The sequence below is a fragment of the Crinia signifera genome, chromosome 4 (genome assembly GCF_055691185.1).
Source record: "Crinia signifera chromosome 4, ASM5569118v1, whole genome shotgun sequence".
In the NCBI taxonomy this organism is placed as follows: Eukaryota; Metazoa; Chordata; class Amphibia; order Anura; family Myobatrachidae; genus Crinia; species Crinia signifera.
Window position 1 is genome coordinate 185,494,538 of NC_139220.1, and position 20,873 is coordinate 185,515,410.

The 20,873-nt window shown below is 45.2% G+C and overlaps 1 protein-coding gene across 2 annotated transcripts in view; it reads right to left on the reverse strand.

Moving 5' to 3' along the window:
• LOC146072476 (guanylyl cyclase-activating protein 1-like) overlaps window positions 1–20,873 on the reverse strand; it is a 58,570-nt gene that overhangs the window by 30,872 nt on the left and 6,825 nt on the right. The window contains exons 1-2 of one of the 2 annotated variants that reach the window (XM_083179705.1): window positions 16,656–16,853; window positions 176–325 (exon numbers count right to left, since the gene is read on the reverse strand). In XM_083179705.1, the coding sequence (XP_083035831.1) occupies window positions 176–325; window positions 16,656–16,853 (348 nt within the window). Of the gene's footprint in view, window positions 1–175; window positions 326–16,655; window positions 16,854–20,873 lie in introns of those variants that run through there. The other variant, XM_083179704.1, reaches the window with a different exon arrangement.

Below are 20,873 nucleotides of genomic sequence, written 5' to 3' on the forward strand. Positions count from 1 at the left end.
ATATAGCAGGGGGGATAGGCCTCCAAAACCTACAGGTACCCCCATAGCAGCAGCATCCTCTGCATTCACTAATGGTACACCCCTGTAATATAAATGTACTATATCTAGAGCTCAAAAAAATCTTAACTAAGCTCTGCTCAGCACACTGCTTCATTATCTAATACATAACTCTCACCTTGATTATATTAAGTAATTCATGACGATCAATGCAGCCATTTCCATCCACATCATAGAGTTTGAAATACCAGCGCAGTTTTTGCTCAATTTTTCCACGAAGAACCAGACTGAGAGCAGCCACATACTCCATGAAATCAATATATCCATCCTGGAAAAAAATAAAATTAAAAATTAAACTTTAATAATAATCTTTTAATAATGAATGCCTTGATGAAGCAGTGGTGAAACAATTGCAGGCTAGTGGAGGGCCACTGTCTGTCTATAAATATAGATTAGCACTTTAGATTAGGGTTTAGTAGCAGTAAAGTATGTAATATTGTTGACATGTTTTATATAAATCTGTGACTATAATGTAATTGTGCATGACTACCATAGCTGCAAGGGGTGCATCTGCAAGGGGCTCAGAGCTGAAGGGGGGCCATCTTTACTGTAAGTAATATGTTTTACATACATTTATCACCAGCAGTTGCTAAATAGGAGGCCCTTACAAACCTGGGCCTACGAATATCTAGTTACGCCCCTGATTGTGCAAATACAAAACATAATACGGAATCAAGGATACAGAGAAACATTTTTTTTATGTTATAAACAGTAGTGAGCCCCTGTACGTGGAAGGCTGCAGCAGCTATACCGTTCCCTCAGAACAAATCCCTTGTGAACCCCGACATGTGGGAAACCACAAATGGCTATTCCGCTCACCCACAAGTATATTGCCAGTGAGTAACCACACGTGGGAGGCTATAGCGGCGAAACAGCTTACCCATTAGTATATCCTTGGTGAGTATCAGTGTGTGGTCTGGTCTTATGTGAGGTAACCAGGCAGGGACAGGAACAACTCATTATTACATATAATTAGCAGGCTGCAGGAGTCTTTGCGGTCTTACCGCTTATTGGGGCAGATGTATTAGGCCTGGAGAAGAGATGAACTGGAAAGCACCCGCCAATGAACTATGTTTGAAAATGACAGTTGGGCGTTGATGGCTGGTGCTTTATCTCCTTTCACTTTATCTCCACTTCATCTCCAGTTTATCTCTTCTCCAAGCTTAATACATCTGCCCTATTTTCAGGTACACTTTTGAAACTCTGGTGCGCAGTCTGTGACATAGTGACATACGCGTCTAGATATAATTAAGTAGATATACTGGCACTATCCAATGATGTCATCAGCAGATCATATTGGTTTTGGCGGTGACACCACTTACCCTTTGGGCATTTAGTCCTGAGGTACTGTCAAAAAATGGACAGATAAATGGGTTTTAACTAAGGTAACCCGGAGGATATACTGCTAATTAACTGTTATATGTATATAGTAAATCTCGGCGGATATACCGCTTATAATCGGGTAACCCTTTGAGCTTTGATGTCTAACCTGTCCACTAGCAAGTACCTGCAAGACCTGCAGGTACACTGGTACCATCTGTAGATACCCAGTGCAGGCTCTAATAGTCCCGGCAGTGATACCGTTGATTTTTTGGGGTACAATAATAACCAGCAATGCAATGAATGCAATGCTTGGTGAATATAAACACATGCACTACATGAACATTCTTTCCTGTAGGCAATGACAAGATGAGAGAATATAGCAATATATCTGTGACAATGGGGGAGATTCTGATTTAATTTGTACACCCCCCACCCCACCCCCCGTGTGTGTGCACAGGGGGACTGATTTTTGGCGACTGCGCATAGTTATTTATGTGCATGTGCAGCCACTTGCACAGAAATTCAGGCGGAGTGCGGGGGGCATGAGGCAGTGGGCGGGGGATTTGGCCATGGGAACACCCAGCATTTCATGGGCATTCCCATGAAAACGCTTGGCATTCCCATGGAAATTCCCCAATGGTGTGTGTGTGTGTGTGTGGGGGGGGGGGGGGGCAGCTGATATTAGCAGATGTAAGCTGCTCGTCCGCTTCCCACACTCGGAGATCTGAGACAGATCTGCGAGCGCTAGAGAAATCATTTGATGATCATGAACCATCGGATGATTTCTTCCATGCACCCAAGGCTGCAAATGGGGGGGGGGTGCGGGCTTCTAGGGAACTCGTAAGGCAAGTCAACCAGAATAAGGTCCAATGTTTCAGTGAATACCTACAAAAGTAACACTGTTTAATACAAACATAAGGTTACATAATTAAATTGCTCCAATAAAATCTCTCTTTGAATGATGCCTCTGTGATCCCCATGAACAGAAACGATTGTAAAATCCCTGATACAGTATCTATGTGGATGGAAATAAAAACTAATAGTGCAAACAGTAGGGACATTTAACCCTTACAGTATATAAATCCGCTATACACAGGCAGTAGCCTGTGACATTTTTTAAAACACATTTCTTTCTTTCTTTAATCATAATCTAATTTTCTAATATTTCACCTAGGACGTTATTTTGGTTTATGTATATAAGGACAAGCAGCTATATTTTAAGATATTCAATAAAAATTCATTTTTAATTATCATTCGATCCTTAGTGCACCCTAAAGATACTTACTTTTCTCTTTGGGTGTTTGAGGTCTGTATAGAAGTAGTGGGTAGAACCCCCCAAAGAATAACAGTGGAGTATATTTTCCAATAATTTATGAAAATAGGGAGAAGAGGAACTGACTTAGTAACTTAATAATGTTATTTATATATATATATATATATATATATATATATATATATATATATATATACACCGTGTTTCCCAGATAATTAGACCTACCCCGATAATAAGCCCTACTCCAGATTTGGAACATTTGTCCAAAATAAGCCCTCCCCCGAAAATAAGACCTATGAAATTTCCCATAGATTTTTTTTCAGTTGTTAAAGTGTAGCCCTGCTCAGCCCCGCTCAGCCCCGCTCAGCCCCGCTCACCTCGCCTGTATGGTAATACCGCGGCTCCCGTTCCCAGGGATGCATTGCGGTAGGCGAGGCGTGACGTCACGCCGCACACATCACGCGGCTGCTGAACAGTACAGCCTGTGTAGCACACAGTGCCGACGGATGTTTTGGGGCCATCAATACCGTACCGTACGGAGTTCCGGTAAACAAACAGGTTTGGGGCCATCAAGAATGTGGGGGCATGTGGAAGATGGATGACTGGGTTCAATTTTGAGATGGTGATCTATTAAAATAAGCCCTCCCCCGAAAATAAGACCTATGGTCTTTTTTGAGTGAAAAAATAAATAAGACAGTGTCTTATTATCGGGGAAACACGGTATATATATAGTTTCACCAAGGTGGTTTCTAGCTGCATGCACACTCCCTTAGGACATCACTATTTTTGTGGGTCTTATTCCGCTGAGCATAACATCTGTAGTTGCTGGAGAACATTCACGCTCTTTGGCTACTATCGGACATTGCCTACTTGGTTATCAATGTGAAATTCTGAAATTCATTCTTGATTCGGATTTACATAGCTTTATCAATTGCTGAGTTGCTCCTGATGAAGTTGCCCCTGATGAAGTCATGAGAATGACGAAACGTGTTGGGCTTTCCACTATCAACCCATCAGAGTTGTGCATATTTGTGAACTTTATTTGAGCTATCCATCAGTCCACCAAAAACTGTATATTTCTACAATCATTTGTATATTTGTCACACCCGGATAGGGTATTTTATGCTAAATTATATTTGTAGAACTTGTTGTATTAAATACAGATGCTTTGATGCTTATGGACCTGAATAGGGGAACATTATAGGACTCAATTTAGACCTGCTTGCTATGGCTGCGTGTTTTTGCAGCCATTGAGTAGGTTAATGCCACCTTGCCCAATTCCCCCCCCCCCCCCCTCCTCCTGTCATGGGGTGCCCAGAATTCTCTGCACAGTGTCAAAGTTGCCGTGTGACCCAGGAGTCACTCGCAGCTGCATGGATCAACATAGCACCTACATCATCCGCATGCCCTGAGCAGGCCGGTGTACGCCTGCGTTTGCTGGTGCCTTCCAACGTTTCTATGGGCGCACAAACTGGTTTTGCACGCAAATCTAAGTGACTCTCAGGTCACTTAGATTTGCGTGCACCCTTGGGAGGGAGTGGGCGGGCAGCTGACATCCAGTGATGTCAGCTGCTTGCCCCCAGCATGGGCTGATTACCATGGGAACGTCCAGCATTTACATGGGAATGGGCATTTCCATGGGCGCAACTATCTGCTGCCTACCCACGCCCCCTGGCTGCAGGCCTTGGGTGCGTGCACCAAGCGAACTGTCTGCTCACCATACCCGCATGCACCAGACATAGGCACATGTGCAGAAATACACCAAACATCGATCCCAATGCGAACAAATGCTGGCTGCGGACGGACCAGAATAAGGTCCATATTGTGCTCAAGGGAAGAAATGAGTGTATTAAAACTACACAGATGTCTGTTAAGTATAGCTAACAATGCAATGTTGACATAATGAGTGGTCCTGAATGGTCGTTCTCGTAACTGAAGTCAGGGGCGTAAGGGAGGGTGGAGCACAAGCTCTGGGCGCAGGGAGATTAAATGGCGCCTGAGCCGTGCACGGCAAACTGTGCCGCCGGCTCCCCCGCCCTGCTCCCACGCTCCCTCCCCCGCTTGGCTGCGGCGCTTACAGTGCTAGCAGTATGGATCAGCTGTCAGAGCGAGGCACCCGGCAGGATGGAGAAGCAGGGACAGTGGCATCATGGGAATTGTAGTTTATATGTTACTGTTCAGACTTTGAGCAGTTAACGATTAAACTACAAATCCCATGAGACCATGCTTTGCCTGGCAGGAAGTCTCACATGAACAGTGGAAACACGCTGGTGACATGCCTGCAGACAGAGAGTGCAGTTACAAGGAGGAGGCTGTTCTGGCAGGAGACAGCTATGCAGTTCCTCCCCTACCTCCCCTGCGTTTATCTAAGAAGCAGGAGCAGCAGCAGCAGGACGAGGACCCTCTGTGTACAATATGTGCTTTATCACTGACAGGGTAAATATCCTGTATTGTGTCTTGTAGTTAATTAAATTGGCAGCTTATACATTATTATATGTTACTATTTATTTCACCTCCTACAAACAAAATGGAGTGTGGGTGTGTGTGTATGTGTTTTATTTATATATATATAATATGTGTGTGTGTGTGTATGTGTACAGTATAGGCTATATGTGTGTGTACATATAAATGGAAGCATGATGGCTCCTGCCAGCTGTGTAACTAGAAATGTTGTGCCCTCCTTCCAAAATTTTTTTGTTTTTATGTGCCAATTGTGCAAATGGGCATTAAGGTTTGTTATATAGTATATAATGGGCATCATGTGTGGCCTTATGTGTAATTAGCATTATGGCATGTGACTTTATGTGTAATGGTCCTTACGGTGTGTTTTATAATGTTAGGCTGCGCCCCCTTTTCTCCATGCAAGAGCCCCGCCAACTACAAATCGGTGTGTGTGTGTGTGTGTGGGGGGGGGGGGGGCGCGAAACATGCCCTTGTTCCAGGCACCGTGGCACCTAGCTACACCACTGACTGAAATGATTATCATGCATAGTCCACTTTTTGTGAATACAATATCCATTTATGCACATATAATCAATGTAATCCTTTAAATTCCAATGGTATCCTAAATCATAGATACATTTAGTCATATAGTGTTCATATAGGGATTCAATTATCAACTGAGGTGTGTATGTCTGAGTAATTTGTGTAGTATCTTGTTGGTTATTTACATACAGATGTAGCCGGGCTCATCCTTGCTCGGCGCCCGCCAGATCCCTTTCACTGGTGTGCGCCGGCGATAGGGACTGGGACGTCTCCCCACCTGTCTCCGCTTCAGGGAGACACTGCCCAGTTCGGGGGGGGGGGGTCGGGGTGGCAAGGGGGACTGGCGGCTACGGCGGGGAAGGCAGCGGGGACCCCAACAAGCTCCGTTGCCACTATCAGACATACAGACTGGACACATGCCAACACGTGTTTCACTCTCTAAGAACAGCTTTATCAAGCACTGTGCATGATAATCACTTCAGTTATGAGTACGACCATTCAGGACCACTCATTGGCCCTTATTCAATTCTGATTGCAGTACAAATTTGTTTGGAAAATTAGCAAAACCATGTGCACTGCAGGTGGGGCAGATGTAACATGTGCAGAGAGAGTTAAATTTGGTTGGGGAGGGTTGCAACTGAAATCTAAATTGCAGTGGAAAAAAATTGCAGACGGTATTTACCCTGCACAGAAACAAAATAACTCACACAAATCTAACTCCCTCTGCACATGGTTTTGCCCATTTTCCAAACAAATTTGTACTGCGGTCAGATGAATAAGGGCCCTTGTGTCAACATTGTTAGCTATACTTGACAGACATCTTCAGGTGGACATCTGTGTAATTTGAATACACTAATTTCTTCCTTTGAGCACATTCTATGTGTATATGTTTGTTCATTGTTTGTGATTTGTTCATTGTTTGTGATTTTATCTATTATTTTTCATTGTTTGTACCTATTCCCACATAGAAATATAGGGAATATTAAAATAATATTAATAAAAGTTCCATTTTAAAATAACTATTAGTGCTTTCCCTCTAACATTCCTTTCCCTTCTCCAGAAACTTTGCTTAACTCTGACTGTTGTTTATCACTCTCCACTTTTATAGATCGACAGTGGGGGTGCTTTTTATAATGATTTAGTTTTCAAATAGAAAAATCAGACTTTTGCTAAAATAACAATAGCGGATAAGCCCAATATGCATCTATACTGGATAGTACACAGTAAGCAACAGATCTCTTCTGTGATGAGAATACTCCCAAAGAGACCACAATATAGTATATAATATAGAGTATATAATATAGAGTCTCTCTCTTGGGTTGTGGATGAGAAGGCTGCTATATACTATATTGTGGTCTGTTTGGGAGTATTCTCATCACAGAAGAGATCTGTTGCTTACTGTGTACTATGTAGTATAGATGCATATTGGGCTCATCTGCTATCGTTATTTAAGCCAAAGTCTGATTTTTCTATTTGAAAACTAAATCATTATAAAAAGCATTTCCTAATGCCTGGATCCCAATCATTTGATCCCTGCTGTGGATCTATGCTGTACACCTCTCCCTACTATAGTCACTATTAGTTGGCAGTGGTAAATATCTATCTGGTTCAGCTGAGCAAATACTCTATTCCCTGAAAGAATTGCATCAGTGGATAACTTCTATATTGTTCATTCGGACATCTCTAAACTGGACTGTTTTATATAAACTTTATTGGATGTAAACTATGGATGGCGACTAGTTAAATCTGTTTTCTTAATGCCCCTGATGAAGTCATAGTTGTGATGAAACGCGTTGGTATTTCTGCATTGACCGAATGATGTACACTAAAAATCTGAAAAAGAAGATGTTGTATTGACATACAACACAGAAATATTTGTCAATTGTGTATGCATTTGTGTGCCCTAAGGGCGACTTTTATGTTATTTTATAACAGTTTTATGTAAATATTTTTTGAATACAGTTGCTTACTTTCTTCCACGCCCTCTGAAAATTTTTTCATATATATATATACATACATACATACATACATACATACATACATACATATATATATATATATATATATATATATATAGATAGAGAGAGAGAGAGACTTGGAGGACGGCGGCACTCACTTGACGAAATAAACAGTCAGCAGACCAGGGTTATCCCAACGTTTCAAACCTCCGTGGGTTTTTTATCAAGGTGCATTGAACAAATTACAAACAAAATGACACATACCTTTATACTGATCGCATCCATTCATCCGCCCCCCCCCCGGCGTCCGTTCCGGCGCTCAAAGATGACGTCACTCGGACCGGACTCTCCAAGAGACCATGAAGGGATTTGCCAGTACTGCCCATACTACAAAAAAAAACAAATTTATATACAAATATAAATGAATCAGCAATACAATAACACAATATCATGTACATAGTGTAAGAGGTACATACAAGTGTACCATGTATGAAAATATTAAGTGCAAGAAGTGCAGAAAAATTACTATTTAAAAACTTTAAAACGCTCTGGGTGGAACCATTATATATTGTAAATTTAACCCATCGGAGCCCGATCTCAATGCAATTGACTCCGGAATCTATTATTTATAACAAATAACCCGCAGAGAGCGTTTTGACAACTAGTGTGCGCATATCAGGAAAAAATATATATATATGAAGCAGATAACTGTTGACATGGTCTTGAGTGTCGATATCTATACAGAAAGTATGATAATCCAGTTTGTTCATTAAGCCCCCGTGGGGCCAATGTGTCCAGTCTAAAGATCCAACGGCTCTCAGCCTGGCACAACATTAACCCCCGGTTGCCTCCTCTCTTAAGTGGGGGGATCTGTTCAATAATCCTATATTTTAAAGAGGACAGCGAGTGTCGGGCCAAAGCAAAGTGCTGGGCTACGGGCTGGTCGCTCGTGCCCGACTGAATGGTATGTTTAATCGCGGACCTGTGGGCAGCTGCCCTCTCTTTGAAGGCCCGGATAGTTTTCCCCATGTAGTGGCGGCCGCAGGGGCAGCTAATAAGATAGACTACGTAGCTTGAGGAACATGTGACCCTTTGTCTGATTTTAAAGGGTTTACCCGAAAATGGGTGATGGAAAGTATCACCTGCGGTCATAAAGCTACATGTTGTGCAACCGGTGCACTTAAAGCACCCAGGTTTGGGAGTTCCTAGAAATGAAGACGGTGTCCTGGTCGACACTGTGTCGACTACATAATTTTTTACAAGGTAATCCTTCAGATTTTTCCCCCGGGTGTATGCACACATGAGCTTAGCATTTTTTAACGACCGTAGGGCCGGTTCTGTACGGATTATTGGCCAGTGTGACTTGGCCATTCTATTGATGTCCTGACTCTTTGGGTGGAATGCATTAACCCAAATTAGTGTGTCCTGTTTTTTCTTTTTAACTGGCCGCAGTACCTGTTCCCTAGACAAAGATAAAACTTTTTGTTTAGCTTTTAACAGGTCAACTAGACAATATCCTCGTACTCGGAATTTCTCCACCATGGTGTCAAGAGAATTTTCCACCTCAGCCAGATTACTCACTATGCGACGTACCCGTAGCATTTGTGAGTAAGGTAGTCCAGCCTTTAGGGGGGATGGATGGTAGCTGGAAGCCAACAGCAAGTTGTTACGGTTGGTTGGCTTACAGAGAAGAGATGTTGTTAAATTACTGTACCATTGGAATTAGTGATCATGACGTCAAGGAATTGTATCCTATCCCTATCGATCTGAAACGTCAATTTCACCGGGGATGTGGACCTGTTGTGACTCTGGATAAGTTCCTCAAGCATGTCCTGTGGGCCTGACCACAGGATCAGCAGGTCATCTATATACCGTGTGTACAGCAATAGATGCCTGCTGATCCGGGGGTCGTCAAAGAATAGCTGCTGTTCTACCATGAACATATAACTGTTGGCGAGCGATGGGGCCACTGAGGACCCCATCGCACACCCACACCTCTGTAAGAAAAAACTGTTTCTGCATGAGGGGGGGGCTCGTGGCGGTCAGGTCACTGATAACGGACAATCCGATGTATAAAGGTCCTAACATCGAATTGTTCTTGAAATTATTGGGACTTACTCTCAGACGTAATTTTTTCATGTCCAATAACCGTTTTTTCTTACAGAGGTGTGGGTGTGCGATGGGGTCCTCAGTGGTTCCAGTGCTCGCCAACAGTTATATGTTCATGGTAGAACAGCAGCTATTCTTTGACGACCCCCAGGCATCTATTGCTGTACACATGGTATATAGATGACCTGCTGATCCTGTGGTCAGGCCCACAGGACATGCTTGAGGAACTTATCCAGAGTCACAACCGGTCCACATCCCCGGTGAAATTGACGTTTCAGATCGATAGGGATAGGATACAATTCCTTGACATCATGATCACTAATTCCAATGGTAATTTAACAACATCTCTTTTCTGTAAGCCAACCGACCGTAACAACTTGCTGTTGGCTTCCAGCCACCATCCATCCCCCCCATAGGTGGAAAATTCTCTTGACACCATGGTGGAGAAATTCCGAGTACGGGGATATTGTCTAGTTGACCTGTTAAAAGCTAAACAAAAAGTTGTATCTTTGTCTAGGGAACAGGTACTGCGGCCAGTTAAAAAGAAAAAACAGGACACACTAATTTGGGTTAATACATTCCACCCAAAGAATCAGGACATCAATAGAATGGCCAAGTCACACTGGCCAATAATCCGGCCCTACGGTCATTAAAAATTCTAAGCTCATGTGTGCATACACCCGGGGGGGGGGGGGGGGGGGGGGAATCTGAAGGATTATCTTGTAAAAAATGATGTAGTCGACACAGTGTCGACCAGGACACTGTCTTCATTTCTAGGGACTCCAAAACCTGGGTGCTTTAAGTGCACCGGTTGCACAACATGTAGCTTTATGACCGCAGGTGATACTTTCCATCACCCATTTTCGGGTAAACCCTTTAAAATCAGACAAAGGGTCACATGTTCCTCAAGCTACGTAGTCTATCTTATTAGCTGCCCCTGCGGCCGCCACTACGTGGGGAAAAGTATCCGGGCCTTCAAAGAGAGGGCAGCTGCCCACAGGTCCGCGATTAAACATACCATTCAGTCGGGCACGAGCGACCAGCCCGTAGCCCAGCACTTTGCTTTGGCCCGACACTCGCTGTCCTCTTTAAAATATAGGATTATTGAACAGATCCCCCCACTTAAGAGAGGAGGCAACCGAGGGTTAATGTTGTGCCAGGCTGAGAGCCGTTGGATCTTTAGACTGGACACATTGGCCCCACGGGGGCTTAATGAACTAACTGGATTATCATACTTTCTGTAGTGATATCGACACTCAAGACCATGTCAACAGTTATCTGCTTCATATATATATTTTTCCTGATATGCGCACACTAGTTGTCAAAACGCTCTCTGCGGGTTATTTGTTATAAATAATAGATTCCGGAGTCAATTGCATTGAGATCGGGCTCCGATGGGTTAAATTTACAATATATAATGGTTCCACCCAGAGCGTTTTAAAGTTTTTAAATAGTAATATTTCTGCACTTCTTGCACTTAATATTTTCATACATGGTACACTTGTATGTACCTCTTACACTATGTACATGATATTGTGTTATTGTATTGCTGATTCATTTATATTTCTATATATATTTGTTTTTTTGTAGTATGGGCAGTACTGGCAAATCCCTTCATGGTCTCTTGGAGAGTCCGGTACGAGTGACGTCATCATTGAGTGCCGGAAAGAACGCCGGGGGGGGGCTGATGAATGGATGCGATCAGTATAAAGGTATGTGTCATTTTGTTTGTAATTTGTTCAATGCACCTTGATAAAAAAAAAAAACCACGGAGGTTTGAAACGTTGGGATAACCCTGGTCTGCTGACTGTTTATTTTGTCAAGTGAGTGCCGCCGTCCTCCAAGTCTCTGCACATACGCACCTGTCGTGAGAGACTGGTGCATCGTGGCGGGAACCCCCTAGCTCACTGCACAAAGGCCCTTATTCTGATCGGTGCGGCCCGATCAGAATATGCGGCCAGGGCCGTGCAGGCGAATCCCCGCCTTCCATACGGATCGCCACCTCCGTCCGTACGCGGATATGTGGCGGTCCGCATGAAAGTGGACGGGGATACGCCTCCTCCATCTTGGGAGCAGCCCCTGCATTCGATGGTCGCCGAACATCGAATGCAGGGCCGCACGCTCCACCAGGTCCCGCCACCCAAGACCACACGGACACTTGTCCGTGTGAAATCATGTATGGGGCGGGCAGCTGACATCCGGCGATGTCAGATGCCCGCCCCCTACACACGCGTCACGGCTTCATTACCATGCATACGCCCCGCGTTTGCATGGGAACGCCCATGAAACGCGGGGCGTATGCATAGGGTAATGAGGCTAAGTAGCCCCTCACGCCCCTCTACGCCCCCTGTGCGGCGTGTAAAGAATACGTGCGGCGAAATCGCCTGCACATGCGCAGAGTGACCTCTGCACATGCGCAGACGATAACCATCGGCGGGACGACCGCATGCGGAGAAATCCGCACCGATCAGAATAAGGCCCAAAGAGTGGAGTGCTGCACTTGCAATTGGATATATATATATATATCTGAACGGGGTAGCCGGCACTCAACTCCAGATAATGTTCTGTGCCCCATGCCCTCAGTGAGGACCGTTTGCATGTATGCTGTTTTGACAAAAGCCTGGATAAAGGCTGAAACGTTAACCTGCAAAGGCAAGCGTCAGTCCTATTTATTTCAGACCCCAGTGCCACGGTCCTTCCTCTGTATGTATGTATGTATGTATGTGTATGTATATATATATATATATATATATATATATATATATATATATATATATATATATATATATATATATACACCCTACGAGCGCTCTTCACACCGGCGTAAGGGGCTGCGCTTCCTAATTTGTGAACTTTTGTATTGTGAGAAATATGGTTAGAATTGTGTGAAAGATGGCCTGTATTGCAACTTGAGTTATAGGTGAAATGTGTTAAATAGAGAGCATATGATTTGGAAGAGGGTGTGTATTGTTTTGTTTAATTAAAAGGTGATTACAGAGTAAGATGTACATTGATAGTGTGGAGGGTACAATGTGTGTATGGGGGGGTGCGTCCATGTTGTTTAGGTGTGTGTGTGCAATAGTATAGTAGGGTGTTTTTGAGTCAGCGGCTCCCTACTAGCGGAGGTCACGACACAGGAAAACAGGAGGCTGGGTAGTGATAGGGGTGTGTGGGCACAAGGGGGACTAAAGAGGAGGGTGGGGGACACTGTGCAGCTTCTGCCAGTTGGTGAGGGTCCAGCGTGGCAGCACAGGAGTACAGGACGGTGGCCCTGAGTCAGTGTCTCCTCCTACTGGGTGGGAGTTAGGGTGCATGACAGCAGGAGGCTGGGCTATGAGGCGTGATAGGGGTATGTGGGCAACACAGCGTCAGCGACTCCCCAGTGGTGGAAGTTAGGGTTCAGGAGAGCAGGTAGCTGGGTAGTGATAGGGGTGTGTGGGTATGAGGGGGACTAAAGCTTTTGCGCTGGTGCAGAGGAGGGTGGGGGACACTGTGCAGCTCCAGCCAGTGGTTGAGCATCCAGCATGCCAGCGCAGTAGTTGTGGCGCTGGTGCAGAGGACCGTGGGGACACTTCTGGCAGTGGGGGAACCTGCAGCGTGGCAGCCAGGGCCGAATTTCCCACCTAGGGGCGGCACCTGCTTGTGGCGGTACAGGATCCCCCATTCTCACGGGGGTCTGTGAAATGCGGGAGCGGGGTCGCGACGGTCTGCTGGGGGGGTACTGCAAGAAGGGGGTCAGGGGGGTCTGCAAATTGCGGGAGGGGACGGGAACGGGGGTCCGCAAATTGCGGGAGGGGGGTTGTGGGGGTCCGTTAAACACGGGAGGGGGGGTCGCGAATCGCGGGAGGGGGGGCGCAGGGGGACATGAATCGTGAGACGGGGGGTCCATGAATTGCGGGAGGGGGGGTTGTGGGGGTCTGTGAATCGCGGGAGGGGGGCCGCGAATCGCGGGAGTGGGGCTCGCGGGGATTGCGAATCGTGGGAGGGGGGTCGCGGGGGTCCGTGAATCGCGCGAGGGGGGGGGGGGGGGGGGCGGTCGGTGTGTGTGTCGGGGGGTTGCCATGAATCACCGGAGTGGGGCGCGGGGTGCCGTGAATCGCCGGAGGGGGGGCGTGGGGGGCCCGTGAATCATGGGGGTCCGCGAATCGTGGGAGGGGGGGTCCGGGGGGTGGGGGGGTGCCGCTCACCTACACCATGGTGGATGGTGGGCGTGTACTGTATCCCTGGCGGGGCGGGGGGAGGTGATGTCAAGGGGGTGGTGGTGTGTATAACACTGGTCTTTTCCCTAGGGGGGGCGGGTTTGTGTATAACGCTGGGCGGGAAAGTTATACACACAGGGGATGTGACAGATGTGGCTAAATATATGAGAGATATATATATATATAGATATGAAATAAAGTGGGGTTTCAGAGGGCACTGAGATTGTGAAACGACTTCAATTCACATATATCATTTAATACATAAAATGAATAAAAATGTATAAACACATAAAAAACACCTTTGAAGGTGTGACAATGTACTTAAAATGTTTTTCCAAGTACTTAAGTAATTACAATAGTATCTCTGGTGGGTTTTTTAAGTGCGTTTCGTCATGACAATGACTTCATCAGGGGCAACAATATAACCAATACAACTATGTGTATATCCAATTATGATAACCAGACATGTATTTCCAGAAATGTGGCATCCAAAAAAAGGCACAACCATTTCTTCAAATATAATCTTGTATAGGCTCAGCAGTTTGATGCCAAATTTACAGTTTAGAGGGAAAGTGCTTACTGCATGACTCCACAACAGAGTCATGTCTCTATTGTGGAGTCATGCAGTAAGCACCTTCCCTCTGAACTCTATTTTATTTGAAGAAAATCACGGTCGTGCCTTTTTTTGGATGCCACATTTCTGGATCATATTGGAAATACATGTCTGGTTATCATAATTGGATATACACATAGTTGTATCGGTTATATTGTTGTCCCTGATGAAGTCATTGTCATGATGAAACGCATTGGGATTTCTCTTCAGACCGAACTTACCAACCCACCAGAGATACTATTGTAATTACTTATGTACTTGGAAAAACATTTTATGTACATTTTCACACCTTGAAAGGTGTTTTTATGTGTTTTATGTATTAAATGATATATGAGAATTTAAGCCGTTTCACTATCACAGCGCCCTCTGAAACCCCACTTTCTTTCATATCTGTCTTTCTGATCCTGTCTAACAGAGGATCTTTCAGAGGTGCTGCTACAATCAATCCGAGCACAGACAGGGGATCTCTCTCTCTCTCTCTCTCTCTCTCTCTCTCTCTCTCTCTCTCTCTCTCTCTATATATATATTGCTTTATTTTCTACCTACATACATATGCATCCTTATTCATCTTCAAGTAGCAACTGCAATAATGCTGCATGTAGGACCCATAAGCTGACGGCAGCCACATCTGTACAGTAATGCAGAAATGGACACATATAAAAAAAAACTGAGGATTATGGTTGACACCACTTAAAGTTAGAATATATAAATACTTTTGTAATAAGTACATAAACCATTTTGTTGCAATTCAACCAACTAGAAAATGCCTAGAAATTGGCTGGTACTTGTTTCCTAGCACGGCCACAATCGCGGGCATCGCGGGTAATTATTAGTGGTCTGCGATGCGACCGACGCGATGATCGCGATTTCCCATTGAAAAGCATTGAAAAAAGTCAAAATCGCGTCGGTCGCATCGCAGGTGGCTAAAAAAGGCTTAAATGGTCCAGACGTGATGCCCGCGATTTCCCATAGGGAACTATGTTAAATGCCTCAATTTACCCAAATCATCATAGGGAACAATGGTAAATGGGCCAGAAACCCCCAAAAACACCCCTGAACAGTGAAATGGCCCCCCAAAATTAGTTTACGCCACCCCACGATCAACGTCAACCCGAAGCGTGGCGAGCTCAGCGAGCCCGCGAGGGGCGGCGGTACGCGTCCTACAACCTTTTCATACCCCCACTATCCACGTCGGCGTGGAGTTGAGAATAGAATAGTGTGGCGAGCGCAGCGAGCCACCGAGCCCGAAGCGCGGCGAGCGGACGCGGAAACCTTCACAGGTAAACGCGTCCCTTCGCGGGCTTCACAGGTATCCGCTGCGCTCGCCACGCTTCGGGCTCGGTGGCTCGCTGCGCTCGCCACACTATTCTATTCTCAACTCCACGCCGACGTGGATAGTGGGGGTATGAAAAGGTCGGAGAACGCGTACCGCTGCGCTCGCCACACTTTGGGTTCACGTTGATCGTGGGGTGGCGTTAACTAATTTTGGGGGGCCATTTCACTGTTCAGGGGTGTTTTTGGGGGTTTCTGGCCCATTTACCATTGTTCCCTATGATGATTTGGGTAAATTGAGGCATTTAACATTGTTCCCTATGGGAAATCGCGGGCATCGCGTCGGTCGCATCGCATGCGATTTTTTAACCCGCATGCGATGCGACCAACGCAATTTTTTTACCTGCGATGCCCAAGATCATGATCGGTGTGGCCGTGCTAGGAAACAAGTACCAATTTGCTTATTGCACCCCCTGCAGTTCACACAGCCAACATCTTGTTTTTGTACCACACCTAGGTCACTGTTGCATCTACTGTAGATCAATCATCCTGATCTTTGCATCATCCGGATCAACCTTCTGCTCTACATAAAAGATTGGCATGCAAGGTCTGGGGCACATGATTTCACATCAGAGCAGTAAAATGCTTTCTTTGCCCCTACGCTGCCGTCATAATTGTGCATATATGAAATACAGTAGTTGATATGACGCAGAAGTTAGCCTTAAGCAGTTTAGTGCATGTCTGACTAATGTTAGCAAATAAACAATGGTTACTATTGGTTCCTGATGATTTGTTCTATATTACATGCTGTAATAGCTGTTCTCTAAGAATACATAGTAGCACTTAGGCAGATATAAATATCTCACCTTGTTCATATCAAAGGTACCGAACATTTGCTGTATGTAGCTATTGGCGTCTCCACTTAGTCCTCGCAAACCAAAGAATTGTTTAAACTCATGTAGGGTGAGCTGACCAGATGGACACTCGGTCATGAATTTCTTGTACCAGTGGTGGATCTCTACTGCCTGTATGTCATCCACTGTAGAGCTGCTGGAATTGCCCATTATTAGTCCTGGTCCCAAAAATAAAGGAGTATTTCCTTGGACTTGGAAGTGTTCAGAATTATTAAGTGGTCTTCTCCAGTCCTGCAGGAGAAGACTGTGTATCGCCACCACTCAACTGTTTAAACAGTATTTATCAGTATATTTCTCTCTTGATGACTTTAACATGTTGTCTGTTATATTGTAAATCTAGATATCCTTTGAGTTTTCTGGTCCAATTTTAAGTTCTACTTTATTATAGGTCTTGATTCAGAAGGTTCAATAAAAACGTAGGGTGTTCTGTATTCTGTGGTCTCTCCGTTATTGGCAGTCCCAACAGCACAGTTCCCATACTACAGTGATCCTGCTGCAATGTACTGTTGCTTGTAAACTGACTCCTGCATCTTCTGGCAGTCACAGGGTGTTTAATCTAATGTAATACCATCTAAAGAAGGAACATATTCATGTCAGGTTAATCTAAAAGACTTTAGAGATTATGGCTCTCATGTCACAGTCCTTGATGCGCATGTGTTGGTGTCTTATTTTATTTCTTATCTCCAGTCAACAGGATTTGTGGGGGTCCACAGAGCCCTCTGTTCGATCACAGGCTCCGAATCTATGTGATCGCTGGCCGCTCGCTTTATTTGGGGGCATGCCGCTAGTGTTTTTTTATGGCATTCTGCAGGCTTTACACAGCTATTGGGAGGGAGGGCCAAGGACATCATCAGAAGACTTCTCCCCAGGGCCGTCGCATCAGCAAGTAAATCCTGGCTTACTCGGTGCAGCGAACAGGGAGAAACAGAGGGAGGGTCTCCAAATAGCAGGGCTGTCCCACTGTAATCGGGACAGTTGGTAGGTATGGATAGCATTGCGGTAAATAGAAAATTAATGGTTTTATCTTTCTGTCCTCTTAAAGATAAACTTAATTGTAGGTATTACTTATACTTGCCTACTTGCTGGGGCAGCCTGCTCAGTGAGTCAGGTGGGGAGGTTGCTGCTGGGAGCGGAAAAGGGCCAGGGTAGGGGCGAAGCCACGGGAGGGATACTTTCTTGTGGGCACAGCCAGATCAATCACATCATTTATCCACTCCACCACCATGTACTGACTGTATTTCAGGCATTGCACTGCAGTTGGTGGGGCTAAAATGATGCAATTTGCATAATTTGACCCACGGACCTTTGCAGGGGGGGGGGGGGGGGGGGCAGGATTCAGACAGCTCTCTGGGGAGCCAGGAGGGGAACCAGGTTTCCAGGACATCCCTGGTATTACTTATTTACTGATATATTTAATTGAGGCCTCATTTAAAGTTAGGAGAATAACATTTAAAAATATTAGTACCTTCGAAAAACTGTTTCACTTTATAGTGATGGAAAATTTAAGACAAATTTTGAGTCTTCCTTCAAGGCCTGTGTAAAAACAAAGCTGTCCAGGATTTTACATGCAAAAGAGGCAATGGACCTGGTTCAAAGGTGGACGCAAAAGTGTCTGTTGGCGGATGTTGCCTTCGACATGCAAAAGCCAATACAAAGTCTTTTCCTTTATGTACATCACTGCCTCTGAAACTGCTGAGACCCTCACTGTAAGCATCCAGACAGGAGTAATAGCATCCGTAGGGCCCGAATCAGACCTGATCACTGTGAATCTTCGGAGCCCAGTGATCAGGTAGATGCCGCCCCACACTTACAAATTCCGACCCATGTGCATGGCTGCGATTCGTTCCCAGCTGTGCACATGAGGGGAAAACCATTCGCAATCACTCACCATCTAATGGTTTTCCCGATGTTCGCAGCACTGAGTAAGCCAGGACTTACTAAGCACTACAATGGCTGTGGGGAGGCGGCTGATTCTGTTAGCAGCCCTCCCTCCAGTCCCAATGGCTGGGGAATGCCTGCCTTTTCTGGGATACTCCCAAATGGCCGCAGGGTGCCATCACTGACTGCCTTCACATGAATCAGTTGCCTACCCTTCTGGCCCCCCCAAAAGGTGGGCAACCTTCCCGGATACCAGTGGCACCACACACACACACACACGAATCTCCCTGGTCGCAGCAGTAAATTACGTGGCTTTTTGGGGGAGGGGCATTGCTAAAGATGCAAATCCTGTTATTTAGCCCCCTCCTCTAAGACCAGCAGATTTCGGGATTCGCCATACTGGGGGTGGGGCTTGATGACATCTTCATCAGGCACCGCCCCCCAAAGGTCTGCTGAAAATTTCCTCTTCGGGCTTCTCCTGGAGAGGAGACTTTAGAAGTAGGCAACCTTGTGCTCACTACATTTTTACTACACTTCGACTGTATCTGCATGCACCTGAAAACAGAGCGTGACTCTTAGACATAGATGCAGCCGGGACACATGCACGGTGTGACTGAAATTAATGCACAGTAGCAAAATATCCCCGGGCGCCGGGGGTCTGCGGGGCTATCGATGCTCTGCACTGCCCTGCTGCCTTACCCCGCTGGTGCTGGTGCTGCTTGCCGTTGCCACCACCGGGTGTGTGGCCGTGATCCGCACATCTACTAGTCTGCGCTTCGGTCCCGGCTCTCATCTTGGCTGGCTCCTGCAGTGCTAATGACACAAAATGTCTGCCCCATTAACAGCAGACACTTGGGGCAGACATTTTGTACAGTATGAGTTATTTTTGTCATTAGCACTGCAGGAGCCAGCCAGGAGAAGAACCGGGACCACAGACTAGTAGATGCTGCCGAAATTTATGGCAGCCCATATGCATAGATTGTTCAGAATATTTTTTTGGTGTATGTGTGTGGCTCCTACCTCAATGGGACAGATTCAGTTACCAGCTGTGTTTACTACACAGGTACAGCTCAAGGTTTAATTGCACAGAGCTATGCAATATATAGCTCAGGCTTTTCCCCACATAAATCCACGGATAATGTGTGGTAACCCATAGATTCTGCATTATATTCCAAAGGATTTACAGTATCTGCTGCTGTGAGGAAAAGTGCTCCCTCTGGGGTTCAATATGTGGCATAGCAAGCCTTTAAAGCAAGAAAGTGCTAAAACAACTGGCATAAATGTGGATGAGATTTCACAAATTAAAAAATGACACACAAAAGAAAATAAAGAAATTAACATGGTGCATTAAATTGTTGCAATATATTCACCCGCCAATCTTTTTGCAAATATCATACCACAGTCACTGAGTCCCAGTATTGATTCCCTTCAGGGGGTTGTAAGTCCAGGTTCCTCGGCAAGTGCTGGCGAGTTGGCATACCTCCTTAGAGATTAAATGGGCTGTATGGTGTCAGCAAGCTTTCAGTGTTTCTCTCTCTTCCTTAATGCCAGTATACAGTGTATATAATAGAGGGGGCTCCTGGACAATTTCTCTGCAGCGTAGTAGTAGGTACGTAGTTAGGCAAGACCACAGGACATCTGGTAGTAGGTAGCAATGAGCAGGTGGTAATTGCAGTTGGATATGACGCCTTTCCAACTATCGCGTTTTGAAGTAATGGTACATCTTATTTAAGGTGCTAGGTAAGGTCCAAGGTTGGGGTTTAACTACCATATTAATTACAAAGAGTATATACATGATATACAGTAATATTTTGTATGGAGAACATCCAGCTAAAACCATTATTTGGATAGACGCTCCATTATATACTGTTAATTATCTAACATCTAAAATATCTTAATCTGCAGTAATGACTCATTTACTTTGTTCGATTCAAACCTGAGAATGTGGAATGGAGCCTACAAAATATATATCAAGGTAGACATACATGTCTTCACTTTAAGAAGAAGCACCTAATTTTAAAAAGGTTAGATACGCCGTTCAACAAAATGTATCTAACCAGTACTTTTTTTCATGAGCGGCCAATGCTGCTTCCCTCAGTTGTGCATATTTGCCAGTCTGTAATCCAGGTTGTCTGAATAACACTGCTCCAAAGGCTGTGAGGGAAATGCCATCATTCTCTGTGACGCCAGCACAGGTGCAATTACATCCATTGTGCATCCACACATGGATGATATTGGGGAGACTGGTGGGCTAAGAGACGGGTCCCTGGTCACCCACCTGGCTACTGAACG